At 39.4% G+C, this 18,452-nt stretch overlaps 1 protein-coding gene across 1 annotated transcript in view; it reads left to right on the top strand.

The window, feature by feature from the left end:
• stk17a (serine/threonine kinase 17a) overlaps window positions 1–16,357 on the top strand; it is a 112,632-nt gene extending 96,275 nt beyond the window's left edge. Inside the window, exons 4-7 of the mRNA XM_060825505.1 lie at window positions 1,369–1,495; window positions 8,726–8,774; window positions 8,861–9,040; window positions 14,194–16,357. Of these exons, the coding sequence (XP_060681488.1) occupies window positions 1,369–1,495; window positions 8,726–8,774; window positions 8,861–9,040; window positions 14,194–14,491 (654 nt within the window). The 3' untranslated portion in view covers window positions 14,492–16,357. The remainder of the gene's footprint in view (window positions 1–1,368; window positions 1,496–8,725; window positions 8,775–8,860; window positions 9,041–14,193) is intronic.
• The last annotated feature ends 2,095 nt before the right edge of the window (window positions 16,358–18,452 follow it).

Here is an 18,452-nt window from a genome sequence, read left to right as displayed (position 1 = left end):
TAGTTGAGCAATAGGATACAGAGAATAGTATGTTGAAGGGAGTTCCTCGAAATGGAGAAAGGTGACTAGTGGTGTTTCACAGGTATTAGTTCTGGGGCCTCTGTTGTTTGTCATATACATAAATGATCTGGAAGGGGGCATTGTTAGTCTGATCAGTAAGTTTGCAGATGACATGAAGATTGTTGGAGTAGCAAAAAGGGACTGTCGAAGAATACTGGACAATAGACTGGAGAGTTGGGTGAAGAAGTGGCAGATGGAGTTCAATCCAGACAAAAGTGAGGTGATGCATTTTAGGAAGTCTAATTCTAGATTGAACTATACTATAAATGGAAGACCCTTGGGAAAAGTTGATGAGCAAAGAGATCTGGGAGTTCAGGTCCATTGTACTCTGAAGGTGACTGAACAGCTGGATGGAGTGATGAAGAAGGAATATGGTATGCTTGTCTTCATCAGACGGGGTATTGAGTATAAGAGCTGGCAGGTCACATTAAAATTGTACATGACTTTGGTTCGGCCGCAGTTAGAATACTGTGTACAGTTCTGGTCACCAAATTACCAAAAGGATGTGGATGCTTTGGAGAGGGCGCAGAGGTTTACGAGGATATTAGCTGGTATGGAAGGTACTCGCTATGAAGAGATGTTGAGTAGGTTAGGATTGTTTTCAATAGAAAAAAGGAGATCGAGGGGGATACCTGATTGAGGTCCACAAAATCATGAAGAGTATAGACAGGGTGGATAGAGATAAGCTTTTTCCCAGGGTGAGGGATTCAATAACAAGAGGTCACACGTTAAGGTGAGAGGTGAAAGGGGGATATACGCAGCAAGTACTTTACACAGAGGATGGTAGGTGCCTGGAATGCGTTGCCAGTAGAGGCAGGCGTGGTAGTTTCATTTAAGGAGTATCTGAACTGATGCATGAGTAGGTGGGGAGCAGAGGGATACAAATGCTTAGGAATTGGGCGATAGGTCTAGACGGTGGATTTGGATTGGCACAGGCTTGGACGGCTGAAGGGCCTGTTCCTGGGCTGTAAATTTTATTTATTCTTTAGGTACTGTTAATGTCGATTTAGTCATATTTATACAATTTTATTTTTAATGTAAGAGTTGTTTTTCTTCAAGTGGGGAGTAAGTGTAGTATATTATAAAATTTCAAACATTTTGTTATATTGCCTTTAAATTGTCCAATAATGTCTGTGTGCAGTTAAACATTTGTTAGGTTGTTGAATATTGTAATGAGTCGGGCTTTGATAATGAAAATTAGATAAAAATCATTTTAAATAGTTAAAAAACAACTAAAACTACTTTTTGTTATTGTGTTTCTTTTTGATCACTACCTAATTCCTATGTTTTTTTTTCTTTCCATCCTAGCCACAAAATATTCTTCTGACGAGTGTGTCACCTCTGGGAGATATAAAGATAGTTGACTTTGGCCTTTCACGACAAGTCAATAATAATGAAGAGCTTAGAGAAATTATGGGAACACCTGAATATGTGGGTAGGTTATTCTTAAATTTCACTCAAACTGAAAATAGTTCAGTTTTATAACTTGAGGGATTTATAAATTTTGCAAAATCTCACCGTGGACACCATTGTTCACGATTTTCTGCAGTGGACTCTTGTAACTAGATGAATTCTCAATGTGTTTATTTTTCAGAAGACTCTAAATGCAGAAGAATACCTATCCATGCAAACATTGTCTATTAAAATATACTGTGACTTTCATGTGTTGCAGATCACAGGGTCTAAATGTCCCAGTTTTTGTTCACTGTATAGTTTATTATAGTATCACTTGTTCAATATTGATATTTTTGAGTCTATGAAAGATAATGATATAGCACAGAAGAAGGCCATTCAGTTCATCATAGCTCTCCTTTCTCTTTGGTAGGCCACTGTTCTGCTCTTTTCTTGCAGCCCCATAGATTTTCCCTTCATGTATTGAACAAAAATTACCATGGCATCTGCTACAGCTACATTTTCAGGCAATGTATTCACATTCACAACAAATTGTCGTGTTTTTTAAAATAGTTTCTTTTGCCTTAAATCTGTATTCTCCTGTCACTATCACTTGTGCCACTGGAAATAGTTACTTATTTTTGTTTTAATAAGACTATTCATGATTTAATCACATTTGTCAGAACCCTTATTAATCTTTTCTGCTTTAAGAAGAATCCCAGCTTCTTTGGTCTCTCCACTTAATTAAAGGTAAAAATTACACAACACCAGATTATAGTCCAACAGGTTTATTAGAAGTACAAGCTTTTGGAGTCCTGCTCCTTCGTCAGGTAGCTACCTGACAACAGAGTAGTGCTCCAAAAGCTTGTACTTGCAAATAAACCTGTTGGACAATAACTTGGTATTGTGTAATTTTTAACTTTGTCCACCCCAATCCAATACCAGCACCTCCACATCACTTAATTAAGGCATTCAACCACATAGCAACTGTCGTTATATCCCATTTGTATTCTCTCTAATGACTTAACATCCTTTCTAATGTGTTTGGTGCCCTCAATTAGCTAAAATACTTCAGCACAAGCCTTAAACAGTATTTATGTAATAATAAACAAAAACAGAAATTGCTGGAAAAAGCTCAGCAGATCTGCCAGCATCTGTGGAGTGAAATCAGAGTTAACATGTCAAGTCAAGTGACTCTTCCTCTGATTTTATGTAGTAATAGTTGAGTGTAACTTCTTTGTATGCCACTTCTATTAATAGTCAATGATTCCATGTAGATTTTTAGCAGCCTTTCCAACTTTAAAAGAATTGTCTGCGTACTTTTGCGCTGGTGTCTCTATCCCTGCACCTCCTTTTAAAGTTGTACCATTTAGTTTGTTGTCTCTTATTTTGCTTTTGCTTATCAAAATGTATCACTTTACAATTCTCTGTATTAAATTACATCTGACACATGCCTACTCCACAGTCTACGTCCTCCTGAGCATTTTCTGTTCCATTTTATTGTTCAATACAGTTGGCTTTTCTTAACATTTGTCCTCTTGAGGTCTGAGTTGATACGTTTTTATTCTGCTGCTTTCAGCACTGCTTGATGACCAGTCACAGTTGTGTTTTCTAGGCTGGAAAAAACTCCAATCTGCAGCTTGGCTCTTAGTGGATTTAAAAGGTTTAAATAAGAGTCAAGGCTAAGATTTAAATCCTTAAAATCATCCTGTTCAAATTTAATGATAACTCCAAGTTGCCTGTATGCCAAATTTGACTTGACCTGGCACGATTAGCGATTTAACTGAGATGTTAGCAACCTATCATTTACACAAACAATGTTTTATTTTAAGTTAGCAGCACTACTTTGAGTAACCATCATATGTTTAACTCTTTTTTTTATATATAGATACTAAATTGTCACTGGAATAAACTACCACTATATTTAAGTAGGATTGATTCTTTATTCAATATACCAGAATTGTGAATATTGTGGTTTGCTAATTACCACAAATTGATGATTTCTGTTTGTTCCATTCCATGTTAAATTTTTCTTCAAACTTGTAGTTACTCCAGCTACATCATCAACTGGGCTATTCTCAATACTGGTGGCCTGGAACACACATTTCCTATGTGCAATCTGTTTTGAAATCTTTCTAATGTGATCATACTTCGTAGTCATACCCTTAGCTCTGTACACCAGACTGGGAGATAGCAATATTGTGCTGCAGTTACCTGGAGTATATTATTTTTTAACAAATAGAAAAATTACAGCAAGTCCATGATAGAGATACAGCCAAACCCCTACCCACTGAGACCTTGAACCTCCAAATCTCCTACTCACCACCCACTCTCAGACTCCCCTGCCCCAAGCAACCCCCATTTCCATCGACATCAAAATTCCTTTCATCAGAATTATGTGCCCCTTACATTGTCACCCTACTGATTGTTACCAATTGACCTTTGTTTCCAGGATGAAGTTACCTACTGCTATGCCCATCAACAACTAGCTCCCTACTTGACTGAAGACTATAAAACATCAAGGCAGAAAAGGGCCATTCAGCCTATCAAGTCTGCTCTGCTATTCAATGAGATATTGGCTAGTTAATAATTGTTACCTTCACTTTCTTGCCTTTTAATAATAAGTCTCGATTCCCTGACTGATTCACAATCGGTCAATCCCAGCCTTGAATATCCTTAATGACTCTGCCTGAAGAGCCCTCTGAGGGGATTCACAATTCCTCCTCTGTAATAGATGTCCACTAAGAGTGTTTCAATGAAGTCACCTGTCATTCTTGTATATCTCAACAAGTACGGGCCCAATCGACTCCTTTCCCCATAAAACGGCCTGTCCATCCCTGGTATCAGCCTAGTGAACCACTTTGGTTGCCTCCAATTTCAGTATATCCTTTCTTAGGCAAGGAGCTCGAAACTGTTCACAATATTCCTGCTGTGATCTGATAAATGTTTTGTATAGTTTTAGCAAAACCTTCCTATAATAATACTCCACTCCCTTTGCAATAAAAGCCAATGTTCCATTTGTCTTTCTGATTACCCATTGAACTTGGATGCTAGCTTTTTGTGATGCATGGATGAGGACTCCTAAATCCCTCTGCTCTGAAGCTGTCAGCAATCTTTCTCACTTAAATAATATTCAGCTCCTCTATTCTTCCTGCCAAATGTATAACCTCACATTTCTCCCTCTTGTATTCCAACTGTAAATTGGGATGCACCTGCTTAAACTCCACTGCTGGGAAATCTCAAATTTGTGAGTTATCCCTATCTTCTGACTGACTTGCTTAATGTGTAGACATTTTCCTACAGCTTCTATATAACTAAAATTAGTTTCTACGAAATATTGAAGGAAATTCAGACCCCTGTTAAACACATATACTTGGTTTTTTGGGGGGTTGGATCTGAGGGGAAAGCAGCAACAGCTGTGTTTGTGGCAGTACAGTTGGTTCTGCTGCACTGCAGGAGAGGAAAAAGACTGCGGGAGCTTCAGTGTTAGGGGAACTTGATTGTAAGGGGAATTGACAGGCGGCTCTGTGGCAATAAATGAGACTCTCTAATGGTGTGTTGCCTCTCTTGTACTAAGGTCAGGAATGTCTCCGAGCGGCTGCAGGACATACTGAAGGGGGAGGGTAAACAGCTAGCAATCTTGGTATATGTCAGTATTGCCAACATGAGTGAAAAAAGAAATGAGGTCCTGCCACAGGAATTGTGAGAATTAGATCGTAGGTTAAAGAGAAAGACTGCTAAATTCTGATTACTTTCAGTGCCACGCACTACTTAGTATAGGAAAGGGAAGATAGGGTCAGATGAATGTGTGGCTAAAGGGATGTTCTAGGAGGGAGGGCTTTAGATTTTTGGATGATTAAAACAGTCCTGAATTAGGCAGGCTTGTACAAGTTGAACAGGTTGCATATGAACTGGAATGTGTCAATATGCTTGCTGGGGGAGTAGGGGTGGGATTTGCTTGTGCTGTTTAGGTTTTAAAGTTGGCAGAAGAAACCCCTGAAGACACAGGGAGAATGTGCAAACTCCACACAGACAGTCACCCAAGGCTGGAATCAAACCCAGAACTCTGGTGGTGTGAGGCAGCAGTGCCAACCACTGAGCTGTTTTCGAAGGCTTTTCAAAGGAAGCCGTTTGGATGGAGCTTAATTTTTTTTTAAAAAAGGGCAATTAGTTAACTGGAAATATAAAATAGGCCTCTCAACAGTCAGAGGGAGATAGCAGAGCAGATATGTAGGTAACTCAAAGTTGTGTGAGAAATAGGGTTGTAGTCATAGGGGACTTTAATTTTGCTAACGTTAATTGGAATTGTCTTAGTGTGAAAGAATTTGAGCGGAAATCTTAAAATGCATCCAGGAGAGTTTTTCTGCAGTACATAGATAGTCCTAGTAGAGATGGGGCAATGCATGACCTAATCCTTGGGAATGAAGCCGGTCATGTGGTTAGGAGTTTCAGTGGGTGAGCAATTTAGGGATAGTGACTGTAACTCTAAGTTTCAAAGTTGTTATGGAAACGAAGAATGAATTGAGAAGAGTCTAAATTGGCGGAAGGCCAATTTCAATGTCATTAGACAGGATCTGGCAAACATAGACTGGGAGCAGCTGCTTCCAGTTGAAGTCTACATTTGGAAAGTGGGAGTCTTTCAAAAGAAGTATAGTGAAAGGTCAGGTCCAACGTGGTGTTCGAAGAGTGAAGGAGAAGGGCAGCATGTCTAACGAATACTGGATGTCAAGGGATATTGAGAGTTTGATAAAGAACAAGAGGGAAGCATAGGTCAGGTACAGTGTTAAAAACAGGGGAGGCACTTCAAAAGTTCAGAGTATAGAGAGTTGCTTAAAAAAAAAATTAGGCAAAGAAGAGCCACAAAATGTCTTTGGCAGATAGGATTAAGGAAACCACAAAGCTTTTTCTAAGTATATTAAGAGTAAATGAATTACCAGAGAGAGAGTGGGGCCTAAGTGAGACCAAAGGGGCAACCTGCGTATGGAGCTAGTGAGTGCGGGTGAGGTGCTCAAATGAATACTTACCATCTATATTCATGGAGGAGAAAGATGTTGCAGTCAGAGATTTCTTTTTGGGTAGAGAAGTTCTGAAACATGTTAAGGTTAATAAAGGAGGAAGTATTAAATGTTTCAATGGGCATAAAGGTGCATAAATCCCCAGGCCCTGATGAGGTGTATCCCAAGCTGCTTTAGGAGGCAAAGGAAGAAATTTCTGGGGCCCTGGCGGAGATACCTAATTTAAAAAAATAGAACTGCAGATGCTGGAAATTAGAAACAATAAAAAATTTCTCGGAAAAACTCAGCAGGTCTGGAAGCACCTGTGGAGAGAAAGAAAAGTTAATGTTTCTGGTCCAGTGACCCTTCTTTAGAACTAGTTCTTAAGGATGTGAGATATTTAATACTTTGCTGGCCACAAGTGAAGTGCCAGAAGACTGCAGGATAGCTAATGTGGTTCCTCTGTTCAAGGAGGAAAGCAGGAATGGGCCAGGTAATTCCTGAAGAAGGGCTCATGCCCGAAACATCGATTCTCCTGCTCCTTGGATGCTGCCTGACCTGCTGCGCTTTTCCAAAAACACATTTTCAGCAGGTAATTACAAAGCAGTTAGTCAAACATCAGTGGTAGGAAATTATTGAACAAAATTGAGTAACAGATCTAATTAATACTTAGAAAGGCAGGGATCGATCAGGAATAACCAGCATAGATTTGAGAGAGATCCTGTATGACTAGTTTAATTGAGTTTTTTTTTAAAAAAGAAGTGACTAAATATATTGAGGGTAGTACAGTTGATGCAGTTCACATGGAAAGCTGCTCACTGCATCTAAGGCAAGTCAGCAAACTGGATCTAAAATTGGTTTACAAATAGGAGGCAAAGTCTAATGGTAGAGAATTGTTTTTGTAATTGGAAGTCTGTGACCAGCAGTGTACCACAGAGATCGGTGTTGGGGCCCTTTCTTTGTAATGCAGATTAACGACTTGGATGTGAATATAGATGGTATAAATAGTAACATGAAAATTGGGGTGTTGTTGATAATGAGGAGGATTGTCTCGGGCTACAACCTGATGTTGATTACTTTGGTAAATTGGGCAAAGGAATGGAAGATGGAATTTAATCTTGATAAGTATGAGGTGATGCATTTAGGGAATTCTAATAAGGATATCCAAAATGATTGGTAGGTCCTTGGGAGTACTGAGGAATAAAGAGACCTTGGTGTACAAGTCCATAGATCCCTGAAGGTGTCAGCATGGGTAGACAGGGTCGTGAAGGCATAGTGGATGCTTGCTGAAAGTGTGTTGCTGGAAAAGCGCATGCATTCCTGAAGAAGGGCTCATGCCTGAAACATCAATTCTCCTGCTGCTCTGATCTCCAGCATCTGCAGTCCTCACTTTCTCATAGTGGATGCTTGCCTTCATTAGCTGGAAGTAGAATATAGGAGCAGGGAAATCTTGTTACAATTGTATAAAACATTGGTTAGGCCACAGATGGAATACTGTGTGTAGTTCTGGTTGCCTCATACTCTCCAGAAAAGCACGATTGCACTGGAGAAGGTGCAGAGGAGATTCACCACAATGTTGCCTGGGATAAAACGTCTGTTAAAAGAAGAGACTGGATAGGCTGGATTTGTCTTCCTTGGAGCACAGGAGGCCGAGGAGGGATCAGATTGACCTATACAATTATGAAAAATATAGACAGAGTAATCATCTTTTCCATATTAAACTTAAGACCAGAGGGCATAAGTTTAAGGTGAGGAGCAATTGATTTAGAGGAGATCTGAGAAAAAAGTTGTGTGTTTTTTTACCAAATGGGTGGTAGACATTTGGAATGTGCTGCCTGACAGGGTGGTGACAGCAGATATCAAGTTTTTTTACACTGAGGGTAGTTCGCATATGGAATAAACTTCCCGAGGAAGTGTGGATGCATGTACAGTTACAGCATTGAAAAGACATTTGGATAGATACATAAATAGGAAGGGTTTTGAGGGATATGGGCCAGGAGCAGGCAGGTGAGACAAATTTAGTTTGGGGTTATGTTTGGCAAGGATTGGTTGGACTGCAGGGTCTGTTTCTGTGCTGTATGTATGACAAAGTATCTGGATGAGCACATAAAATGCCAGAGCATAATAATGCCAATGCAGTTTGGTGCTTGTTGGTTGACACCAGCTCTTCGGCCCACCATGTCTGTTTCTATGCTGTATGACTCTAAGTTATTTGGTGCATTCAGTGCACCCTGGCTTTTAATGACATCCAAAAATGTATTTATTTCTTCTGTTTTCAGCTCCTGAAATTTTAAATTATGAGCCGATCAGCACAGCAACAGATATGTGGTAAGTTAATATCGAGTGTAACCTTTTAAAATGATTGCAATTGAATTTGTTGGAACTGCTTCTCAGAATGACTTTCCTCTGTTTAGGAGTATAGGTGTCCTTGCGTATGTGATGCTAACAGGCATTTCTCCATTCCTGGGAGATAACAAACAAGAAACTTTTCTCAACATTTCCCAGTTAAATCTCAGCTTTACAGAAGATGATTTTGAGAACATCTCCAAACAGGCCATAGACTTCATCAAGACGTTGCTTGTTAAGGAGCCTGAGTAAGTTCCTGATTTTTATCTTCCCTTCATTAATTTATTTAGTTATTGGAAGGTATCCAACAGGACTGCATTTTCATACATCTTATTTATTCTGTCACTATGTCTGTTTTTTTGATTTTTTTTTCTCTCTCCCATCAATTGATACTTGAGTTTTCTAAGTGGAAGATATAGACGGTAGGGAATAGTGACATCTTGCAAAAATGTCCATATTACAGAGAAGGAAGGGCTGGATGTCTTGAAACGGGTAAAGGTGGATAAATCCCCAGGACCTGATTAGGTGTACCCCACCACTCTGTGGGAAGTTCGAGAAGTGATTGCTGGGCCTCTTGCTAAGATATTTGTATCATCGATAGTCACAGGTGAGGTGCTGGAAGACTGGAGGTTGGCTAATGTGGTGCCCCTGTTTAAGAAGGGTGGTAAAGTCAAGCCAGGGAACGATAGACCAGTAAGCCTGACGTCAGTCGTTGACAAGTTATTGGAGGGAATCCTGAGGGACAGAATGTACATGTACTTGGAAAGCAGTGAGGATGTCACCTAGGCAGGGAATGAAATGTTTGCAACACAAATTCCCAGCTCGGCGAACAGAACCACAACAACGAGCACCCGAGCTACAAATCTTCTCCCAAACTTTGAGTACTTGGAAAGGCAAGGACTGATTTGGGATCGTCAACATAGCTTTGTGCGTGGGAAATCATGTCTCATGAACTTGTTTGAGGAAGTAAAAATGAGGATTAATGAGGGCAGAGCAGATGATGTGATTTATATGGACTTCAGTAAGGCGTTCGACAAGGTTCCCCATGGGAGACTGATTAGCAAGGTTAGATCTCATGGAATACAAGGAGAACTAGCCGTTTGGATACAGAACTGGCTCAAAGGTAGAAGACAGAGGGTGGTGGTGGAGGGTTGTTTCACAGACTGGAAGCCTGTGACCAGTGGACTACCACAAGGATCGGTGCTGGGTCCTCTACTTTTTGTCTTTTACATAAATGATTTGGATGCGAGCATAAGAGGTACAGTTAGTAAGTTTGCAGATTACACCAAAATTGGAAGTGTAGTGGACAGCGAAGAGGGTTAACTCGGATTACAACAGGATCTTGACCAAATGGGCCGAGAAGTGGCAGGTGGAGTTTAATTCAGATAAATGCGAGGTGCTGCATTTTGGGAAAGCAAATCTTAGCAGGACTTATACACTTAATGGTAAGGTCCTAGGGAGTGTTGCTGAACAAAGAGACCTTGGAGTGCAGATTCATAGCTCCTTGAAAGTAGAGTTGCAGGTAGATAGGATAGTAAAGAAGGCGTTTGGTATGCTTTCCTTTAATGGTCAGAGTATTGAGTACAGGAGTCAGGAGGTCATGTTGTGGCTGTACAGGATATTGGTTAGGCCACTGTTTGAATATTGTGTGCAATTCTGGTCTCCTTCCTATCGGAAAGATGTTGTGAAACTTGAAAGGGTTCAGAAAAGATTTACAAGGATGTTGCCAGGGTTGGAGGATTTGAGCTATAGGGAGAGGCTGAACAGGCTGGGGTTGTTTTCCCTGGAGCATCGGAGGATGAGGGGTGACCTTAGAGGTTTACAAAATTGAGGGGCATGGATAGGGTAAATAGGCAAAGTCTTTTCCTTGGGGGTGGGGAGTCCAGAACTAGAGGGCATAGGTTTAGGGTGAGAGGGGAAAGATATAAGAGAGACCTAAGGGGCAATGTTTTCATGCAGAGGGTGGTACATGTATGGAATGAGCTGTCAGAGGAAGTGGTGAAGGCTGGTACAATTGCAACATTAAAGAGGCATTTGGATGGGTATATGAATAGGAAGGGTTTGGAGGGATATGGGTCGAGTGCTGGCAAATGGGACTAGATTGGGTTGGGATATCTGGTCGGCATGGACGGATTTGACCGAAGGGTCTGTTTCCATGCTGTACATCTCTATGATTCTAAGTGATGTTTCTAGGCATTCAGTTTTGGTATATTGTGGCTTCATATTGTAATGGAATGATTCATTTGTTACCTTCATTATTATTAAATAACAAGTTGTTTTTTAAATATCCCAAGAATCAAATACACTTTCTTACCTCCAAGGGTTTGATTTTGATTTCTGGGGCCAATGCTTTGGTTTACTGATCATCTTTCTTCAAGTGATTGCAGCCAGGTTAGCTTCTGTATTTGTGTTGACATATTGGATATTTGGACTCGTACAGAAGCTTAGTTTGAAGAATTAATCAATACCCTTGATAATCATCAACCTTTCATTTAAGGTTAAAACCAAAACACACAAAGAAAGCATGAACTGCACACAGACCAAAGGATTTAAATTGGCACAAGGCTTAAGAAGATATGAGGTTAGACATCCAAATATTTGAACAATGAAGTCGATTTTCAAGAGGCAGAGAAGGGTAGGTGAGAAATTTCAGAATCTTGGGTCTAGGTAACTGAAGATATCACTACCATTGGTGCAGCAGTTATAATGGAAAATGCATAATCCTGTTCAGGAACAGAGCACAGACATTGCAGATTTTGGGGCTGGAGAAATATGTAGGAGTGCAGGCTTAGAAGGATTTGAAAACAGGAAAAAGCTTTTTAATGCCAACACTTTACTCGTTTAACTATCTTGGCCGGTCAAGCACAGGGGAGATTGGGGAATGTGACTTGCTGCCAGCTAAACATAGGCAATGAGTTTTAGATGGCCCCAAGATTAGAATGGGTAGAATGTGGAAGATCAGCCAGCAGTGTATTGGAACAGGCAAATGTGAGGACTGCAGATGCTGGAAACCGGAGTGGTGCTGGAAAAGCACAGCAGGTCAGGCAGCATCTGAGGAGCAGGAAAATCAACGTTTTGGGCAAAAACCCTTCATCCTGATGAAGGACTTTTGTCCGAAACGTCGATTTACCTGCTCCTCGGATGCTGCCTGACCTGCTGTGCTTTCCCAGCACCACTCTAATCTAGCATATTGGAACAGTCAAGTTTAGAGGTAAAAGGCAAGATAAGAGTTTCAGATGAGCTGAGACAATCAATCAATCAGATTAAGTTAGAGGCATCTTGGTGATATCTGGAATGGGAGGTCAGAAGCTCATCTCTCATTCAAATGTGACATGAAGTTTGTAGACAAACTGGCTTAATCTTAATTTTAGTCAACATTCAAGGTAAAGTTTAGAGTCAGTCATGAGAGTGAGAAGTTTGAAGTGAAGATCAAAACCAATAGCTTCAGTATTTAATTGGAGAAATTTTCTGCTCATCCAGTACTGGATGTTGGGTAAGCAGGCTGCTAATCTACCAACAGTGGTGATTCGGGAGAGATGATGCGATCGAGTCGAGTTTGGTCAGTGTATGTTTGAAAATTTACCAACTTTAAATATTAGAGAGGAGCAGAATACAGATGAGAATTGGAAACTAACTACTGATATGGCCATGCCAGAGATAACACTGCAGGAAAGGAAGAGAAGCTATTGCGATTTTTTTAGCTTTCATTAATAATAAAGGAATCACGTGAGAGCAATCCTTGCTATTCCATCACCATAAATGAATTGGGTCAGTTCTCTTATCAACTGAAGTAGAGGTGCTGGACAAGGTTAAAATCGCACTCCACCAGGCTATAGGTTTATTTGGAAGTACAAGCTTTCAGACTACTGCTCCTTAGTCAGCTCGCAACACACCCAAAGCTTGTACTTCCAAATAAACCTGTTGGACTATAATTTGGTGTTGTGATTTTTAATCTTATCAACTTGTGATGCATGTGTTTAATCTCTGTACCAGCTGTGACAATCTATCTCCTTGCTTTCCCCATTTTAATGCTGTCATGTCCTTTAATGTATAAAGCCACTGGTCTCTTCCTAACAAGGAAAATGCTTGTGCCTCCTCATGGACCATGGCAAATTAACACTTGTCATTGGTTGAAAACTTGGACCTCCTTGTCTAAGAGCACTATGAGTGTACCAACACCTGACTGACTGACTACAGTTTAAGACAGTGATTCATGACCACCTTCTCAGAAGGAAAACTAGTAAAATTTGTGAATCAAACATATTGGTCTGACTTGTAATTTCAAAATGGATCTCCAAAGCAACCACTACTTTCACTTCCAAGTATCACTGTTTTGTTTATAGTTTATCCCCTTGGCTTCACAAAAGGTAACTGAGGGATTCCAACAAATAATGGCCTTAGCAGCTCATGTACTAGGAATAAATTAGAGATTTCACCAGCAAGAATTTTCTCCCCCACTAAGTCTTCACTCAAGCTTCTCTGCTCCACTGGAAATATCTCCAATAATTTCTACCAAAACCAGTTTATCAGCTTCAACCTCATCCTGATTAATCTTTGCTCCATTCCCTCAAAGACATTAACAGCCTTATCTATAATGCTCTAACATGTATACTTATCTTATGACTTTTTTAAAACAGATTTATTACTTTAATTTTGTAACTGTTTATTATAAAACATAAAAAGCTATTGACTTTTATTGTGGTTTTATCAAGCTCTTCAGGAAATAATGTATTCAAACTGATTGATCTCTCTACATTCCACTGAGTGGATTCTCTCATCCCTTATTTTTCTTTCCAAACTTAGTGCTATTTCTTATGTAGAACAAAATGTCCATATTTGTATCTGTTGTCTATTTTGCCATTGTTACCCTATTCTCCTCAAGATTGAGGTTCCTTTTGTTCAAATGCAAATGATCCCTAACCTCTTGTGATGGTTCATTCCTAACCCATTCCTAGTCTAGATTAGATTAGATTAGACTTACAGTGTGGAAAAAGGCCCTTCGGCCCAACAAGTCCACACCGACCCGCCGAAGCGCAACCCACCCATACCCCTACATTTACCCCTTACCTAACACTACGGGCAATTTAGCTTGGCCAATTCACCTGACCCGCACATCTTTGGACTGTGGGAGGAAACCGGAGCACCCGGAGGAAACCCACGCAGACACGGGGAGAACGTGCAAACTCCACACAGTCAGTCGCCTGAGTCGGGAATTGAACCCGTGTCTACAGGCGCTGTGAGGCAGCAGTGCTAACCACTGTGCCACCCACTAATTAGTATCTGTCAACTGATGTTGATCCATGCTACTACATTTTCTCATGCAGTGCCTTTAGTATGATTGAATTTACAAGTAGTTTTGATTTTTCTACCTTTGTTTATATTATCTGCTTTTCTTTGGCAGAGAGCGAGCTTTAGCTGAGGAGTGCCTCAGGCATCCATGGTTGGCTTTTGAATGCGATGAAACAGAATTTGTCACTGAAGCTTCAACCAACGCCCTTGAATCTAAAGCTTTGGAAGAATCAGAAACACAAAACCAAGAAACAGAAGAGCTCATTGTCATGGCATCATACACATTGGGACAGTGCAGACAGTCTGAGAAAGAAAACATTAAAACTGACCAAAAAGCCATCTCCAAACGCTTCAAATTTGAAGAACCATTTAATACCTTACAGGAAATTTCAGGAGAGTTTATCTATTGACTTATGTTATGGAAATACACACTACATTTTAAAAAGAGTCTTTTAAAAAACAGACTCTGACAAAACAGTTATTTTGTGAGCTTCAGTTTCACTATAGATACTCAAACAAAAACTGTTTTAATGCTAAATGCCAAGCACTGTTGTGCTGTGCTTCTGATACAATATGTTAACAATGTTCAAAGTAAAGCTCAGCAGAGAGTATAAAGGGTTGGTGATAACTGAAATGCTTTCCTTCAGAACATAATTCAGAGCTGATACTTATTTCACAAAAGATGACTGGCAGAGCATTAATTGGAATATCCATTCTATTTGCACAAGTGGTGGTGGGGCGGGGAGGGGGGTAGGGGAGAAGAAAATAGATCTAGATTGATCCTTTAAGCCGCTGTACTGTCAGCAATAAAAGTATGCAGTTCTTGTGAATAATGCACTTCAACGTTTTGTTTGAATTCTAAAAGTACCTGTTCCCTAAAATATTTACAGCAAGCTATAGTTACAAATAACACACATTTGGGATTTATGTTGCTATCTAGAATTATTTGCTACATTCCTTTTCTTTTTAAGCATGTATGAATTAATTAGACAAGTCAAAGGTTGGTTTCTTTGACTTTTCTTAAACTTGATTGATTTCATTTTTGAATAATTATATTGTTTGTATATGTATTTTTTAATGTTTGAATATTTTTGTGAATGGAAACAAATGCTTAAATTTCCCAGGATGAGATGAACTTATTCAGGAAAATTGCTGCACGATGGACAGCGATAGATGTTACTCTATTGGTGCCTTACAGATTAGAAATGTATATGGTATTCATTATGCACAGGACTGCAAAATTTAATTTGTTAAATGTACATTTTTTTAATGGTAATCTGGTTAACAGTAAGCTATTTGTTAGCTTTCGAATGAATTACAAAGCTATTAAAGCGACACATTTATGAATCCATTTAAAAATACATTTTAAAAATTATCCACATCAGTGTACAGTCAGCAGAATAGAGGACCATTATGTTGTAACAAGCAACAGAATCACTGGTCTTGAGGAATTAGAACAAGTTTAATTATTAAAGAACAGAACTAAGTTCTGGACAGCAGCTTCTGTTTGTGCCAGATTATTATATTCAGTATTTCACACCAATTTAAAATTCTACAGCACAAAAATGTACATTTTCACAAGATAAAATTTCCATTTAAAAAAAAAACTCAGGGATCCCTGAATATTGCCATATATTTTAATTATGATTATTTTTACTAAGTAAAGATTTTTTTTAAAAGTAATCTTAGTCTCGTTTCTTAAATTCACATTGCACCCATTTTCTTTGATTTCTTTCCCCACCCTCAATAAGTTACTGCACAATTAATGTAAATATTAACCTTTTGGTTAAAACAAATATTACTGGCCGTTTAAGGGCTAATGGGGTAATAATAGATGAAAGTGATACAAAGCTGCTTCCAAGCCTTGAAGTAGATTATCAGAATACATTGCCACGTCACCCAATCTACAGAATTTGTCTGCAGATGGTGCTAAATGGAATACAACCTCAACTAACAGAACAAGTTTTTGCTACTAAAGATCTTTTTTCTTACTTCTGCATCTAAAATGTTAACCAGTATTTTTGATAAATTTATTTCTGGTAAGTTTGAGGTAGCCATAGCCATGTTTTCATAACTATATAGTAAAATCTAATTTTCTCATTGATTTTAAGTTGAACTTTTGACAGTGTTACCTTTGTGTTCAGAAGTATACTGTAAACTTAACAATTGCTAGCCAATTCTTTTACCTGCAGTAATAGTTGGGGAGTGAGGGGCTGTGGGTGAGGCAGTTTTGTATCTTTATGATAAAGATGTACATATTCCTTGAATAAACATATCTGACTGCTTATTCATCTGTGCTTAAGTATAATTACTGGAGTAAATAATCTTCAGACTTTAGAGATTGGGACTGTCATGTACATAAATTAATCATTCCTGCAAGCAGCTTAGTGCATACATATTTAGTTTATAGTGTACAAAATACAAGCATTCATTATTTAATGATCAATAGTATTTACTAACTTGACATAATAATAGACTTTCTTTTAAATAATAATATTTTGCATTGCCCACAACTTCACCTATTTTCTGTTTCTGTGTAACTAGGAGCAGAAGTAGTCCATTTAGTCCTTTTGAGCCTGCTCTGCTAGTCATTATGATCATGACTGATCCCGCTTAATATTCTGTTCCTGCTTTACCCCTTTAGCTCCAAGTGCTAGATTCAACAACTACTTGATAACATTATGTTTCGGCCTCAACTGCTTTCTGTGGAAGCTCACTACTCTGGGTGAAGAAATGTCTCATCTTAGGCATAAGTGGTATGCCCTGTATCCTTCGACTATGACCCCTGATTCTGGACTCCCTGTCAATGGGCACATTCTTCTTGCATTGAACCTGTGAGAATTTTATATGTTTCTATGAGAATGTGCCTTGTTCTTCTATACTCCAGTAATTATGATCTTGATTCAATCTCTCCTCATATCAGTTCCACCATCCAAGGAATCAATCTGGCGAACCTTCATTGCACTCCCTTTAGAGTAAGAACATCCTTCCTCTGGTAAGGAGACCAAAATTGCACACAATATTCCTGGTCTGATCTCACCAAGGCCCTGTATAATTGCAGCGATTCAGCCCTGCACCTTCATCCTCTTGCTCTGATGGCCAATGTACCATTTGCTGACTTCAGCACATATGCACCTGCATGTTTACCTTCAGTGACTGGATGCCCAGGTCTCCTTTCACATTCCCCTTCACAATTTATAGCCAATCAGATAATAATCTGCCTTCCTGTTTTTGCTACCAAAGCACTCATTTCTCTGCATTATACTGCATGTGGCATGTGGTTATCCAAAATATCTCTGCATACTCCTCACAGCTCCCTCTCCCACCAAGCTTTGTGTCATCTGCTAATTTAGAGATATTACATTTAGTTCTCTCATCTAAATCATTAATATATATTGTGAATAGTAGGGGTCTTCGCATTGAGCCATGAGGTACCCCACTAGTCATTACCTGCCATTTGGAAAAAGACAATGTTGGCTGATTGTTAACTAAGCTTGGCATAAGGTTAAGTCTGGTATATTGACATCACACATGACCAGTTTCTACCAACTACTACAAATGTACAATTTGCAGGCTTGATGAGTTAATGCCAGGTTGAAAGGCCTGCTTATCTTTTGTTTGTTGAAGCAAACAGAATAAAGACTGCAGATCTTCAGTTCTGAATAATAAAGTGCATCAGTTTCAGGTTAATACTGATGAATCCACTATACAGAGATTAAAATCGTCAGTAAAATTTACCTTCTTTCCAAGGGCACCACATCCAGGAGCCACTTTGTCCTTCCTCTGGCATTTTCAGCAGCACCCCCTGCTGTTGATGGCATTGCCATTGCTGGTGAGGAGTCAGCCCTCTGACTGGAGCAGCAGTTGCGGAGGGGCATTACTGGTAATTCCTGCTGTCCACCAGTACTGGATTGTCTCCAGCTTTCTGCCTCAGTGGTAGTATTTGATTTTCTCCAGAAACATTCAGCCAATCAGATCTTGATGATAAGACTATCTTACACTGCTGTGGGAACACAATCACAAGAAGGACTTTCTCTGTGGTTCCTGTAGCATATCCATCCTTGTCAGCAGACAACTGGAAATGATAGACAATAATGGTGCTGACACCCTGAGAATTAAGTTTTTTAAATGAAGAAATTGGTTAATCGGTTCAAGCGCACCCATAAACACTAAATTATAAATCTATCATTGGATACTGCTCAAGAAGACAGATTGAGGCATCTCTTCCACAAGAATAAGACCTATTGTATTGCTGTATGGAACAGTTGGATGTGCTTTCACCAAACATTAGCATCTTAATTTGGCAGTGCACACTAACATACTTCAACAGTACTGCACTCCAAACTGATCTTCACAAGTGAACATTTCAAA

The sequence above is a fragment of the Hemiscyllium ocellatum genome, chromosome 5 (assembly GCF_020745735.1).
Source record: "Hemiscyllium ocellatum isolate sHemOce1 chromosome 5, sHemOce1.pat.X.cur, whole genome shotgun sequence".
In the NCBI taxonomy this organism is placed as follows: domain Eukaryota; kingdom Metazoa; phylum Chordata; class Chondrichthyes; order Orectolobiformes; family Hemiscylliidae; genus Hemiscyllium; species Hemiscyllium ocellatum.
The sequence above is the reverse complement of the archived record's forward strand: the minus strand, read 5'-3'. Positions and strand labels throughout refer to the sequence as shown.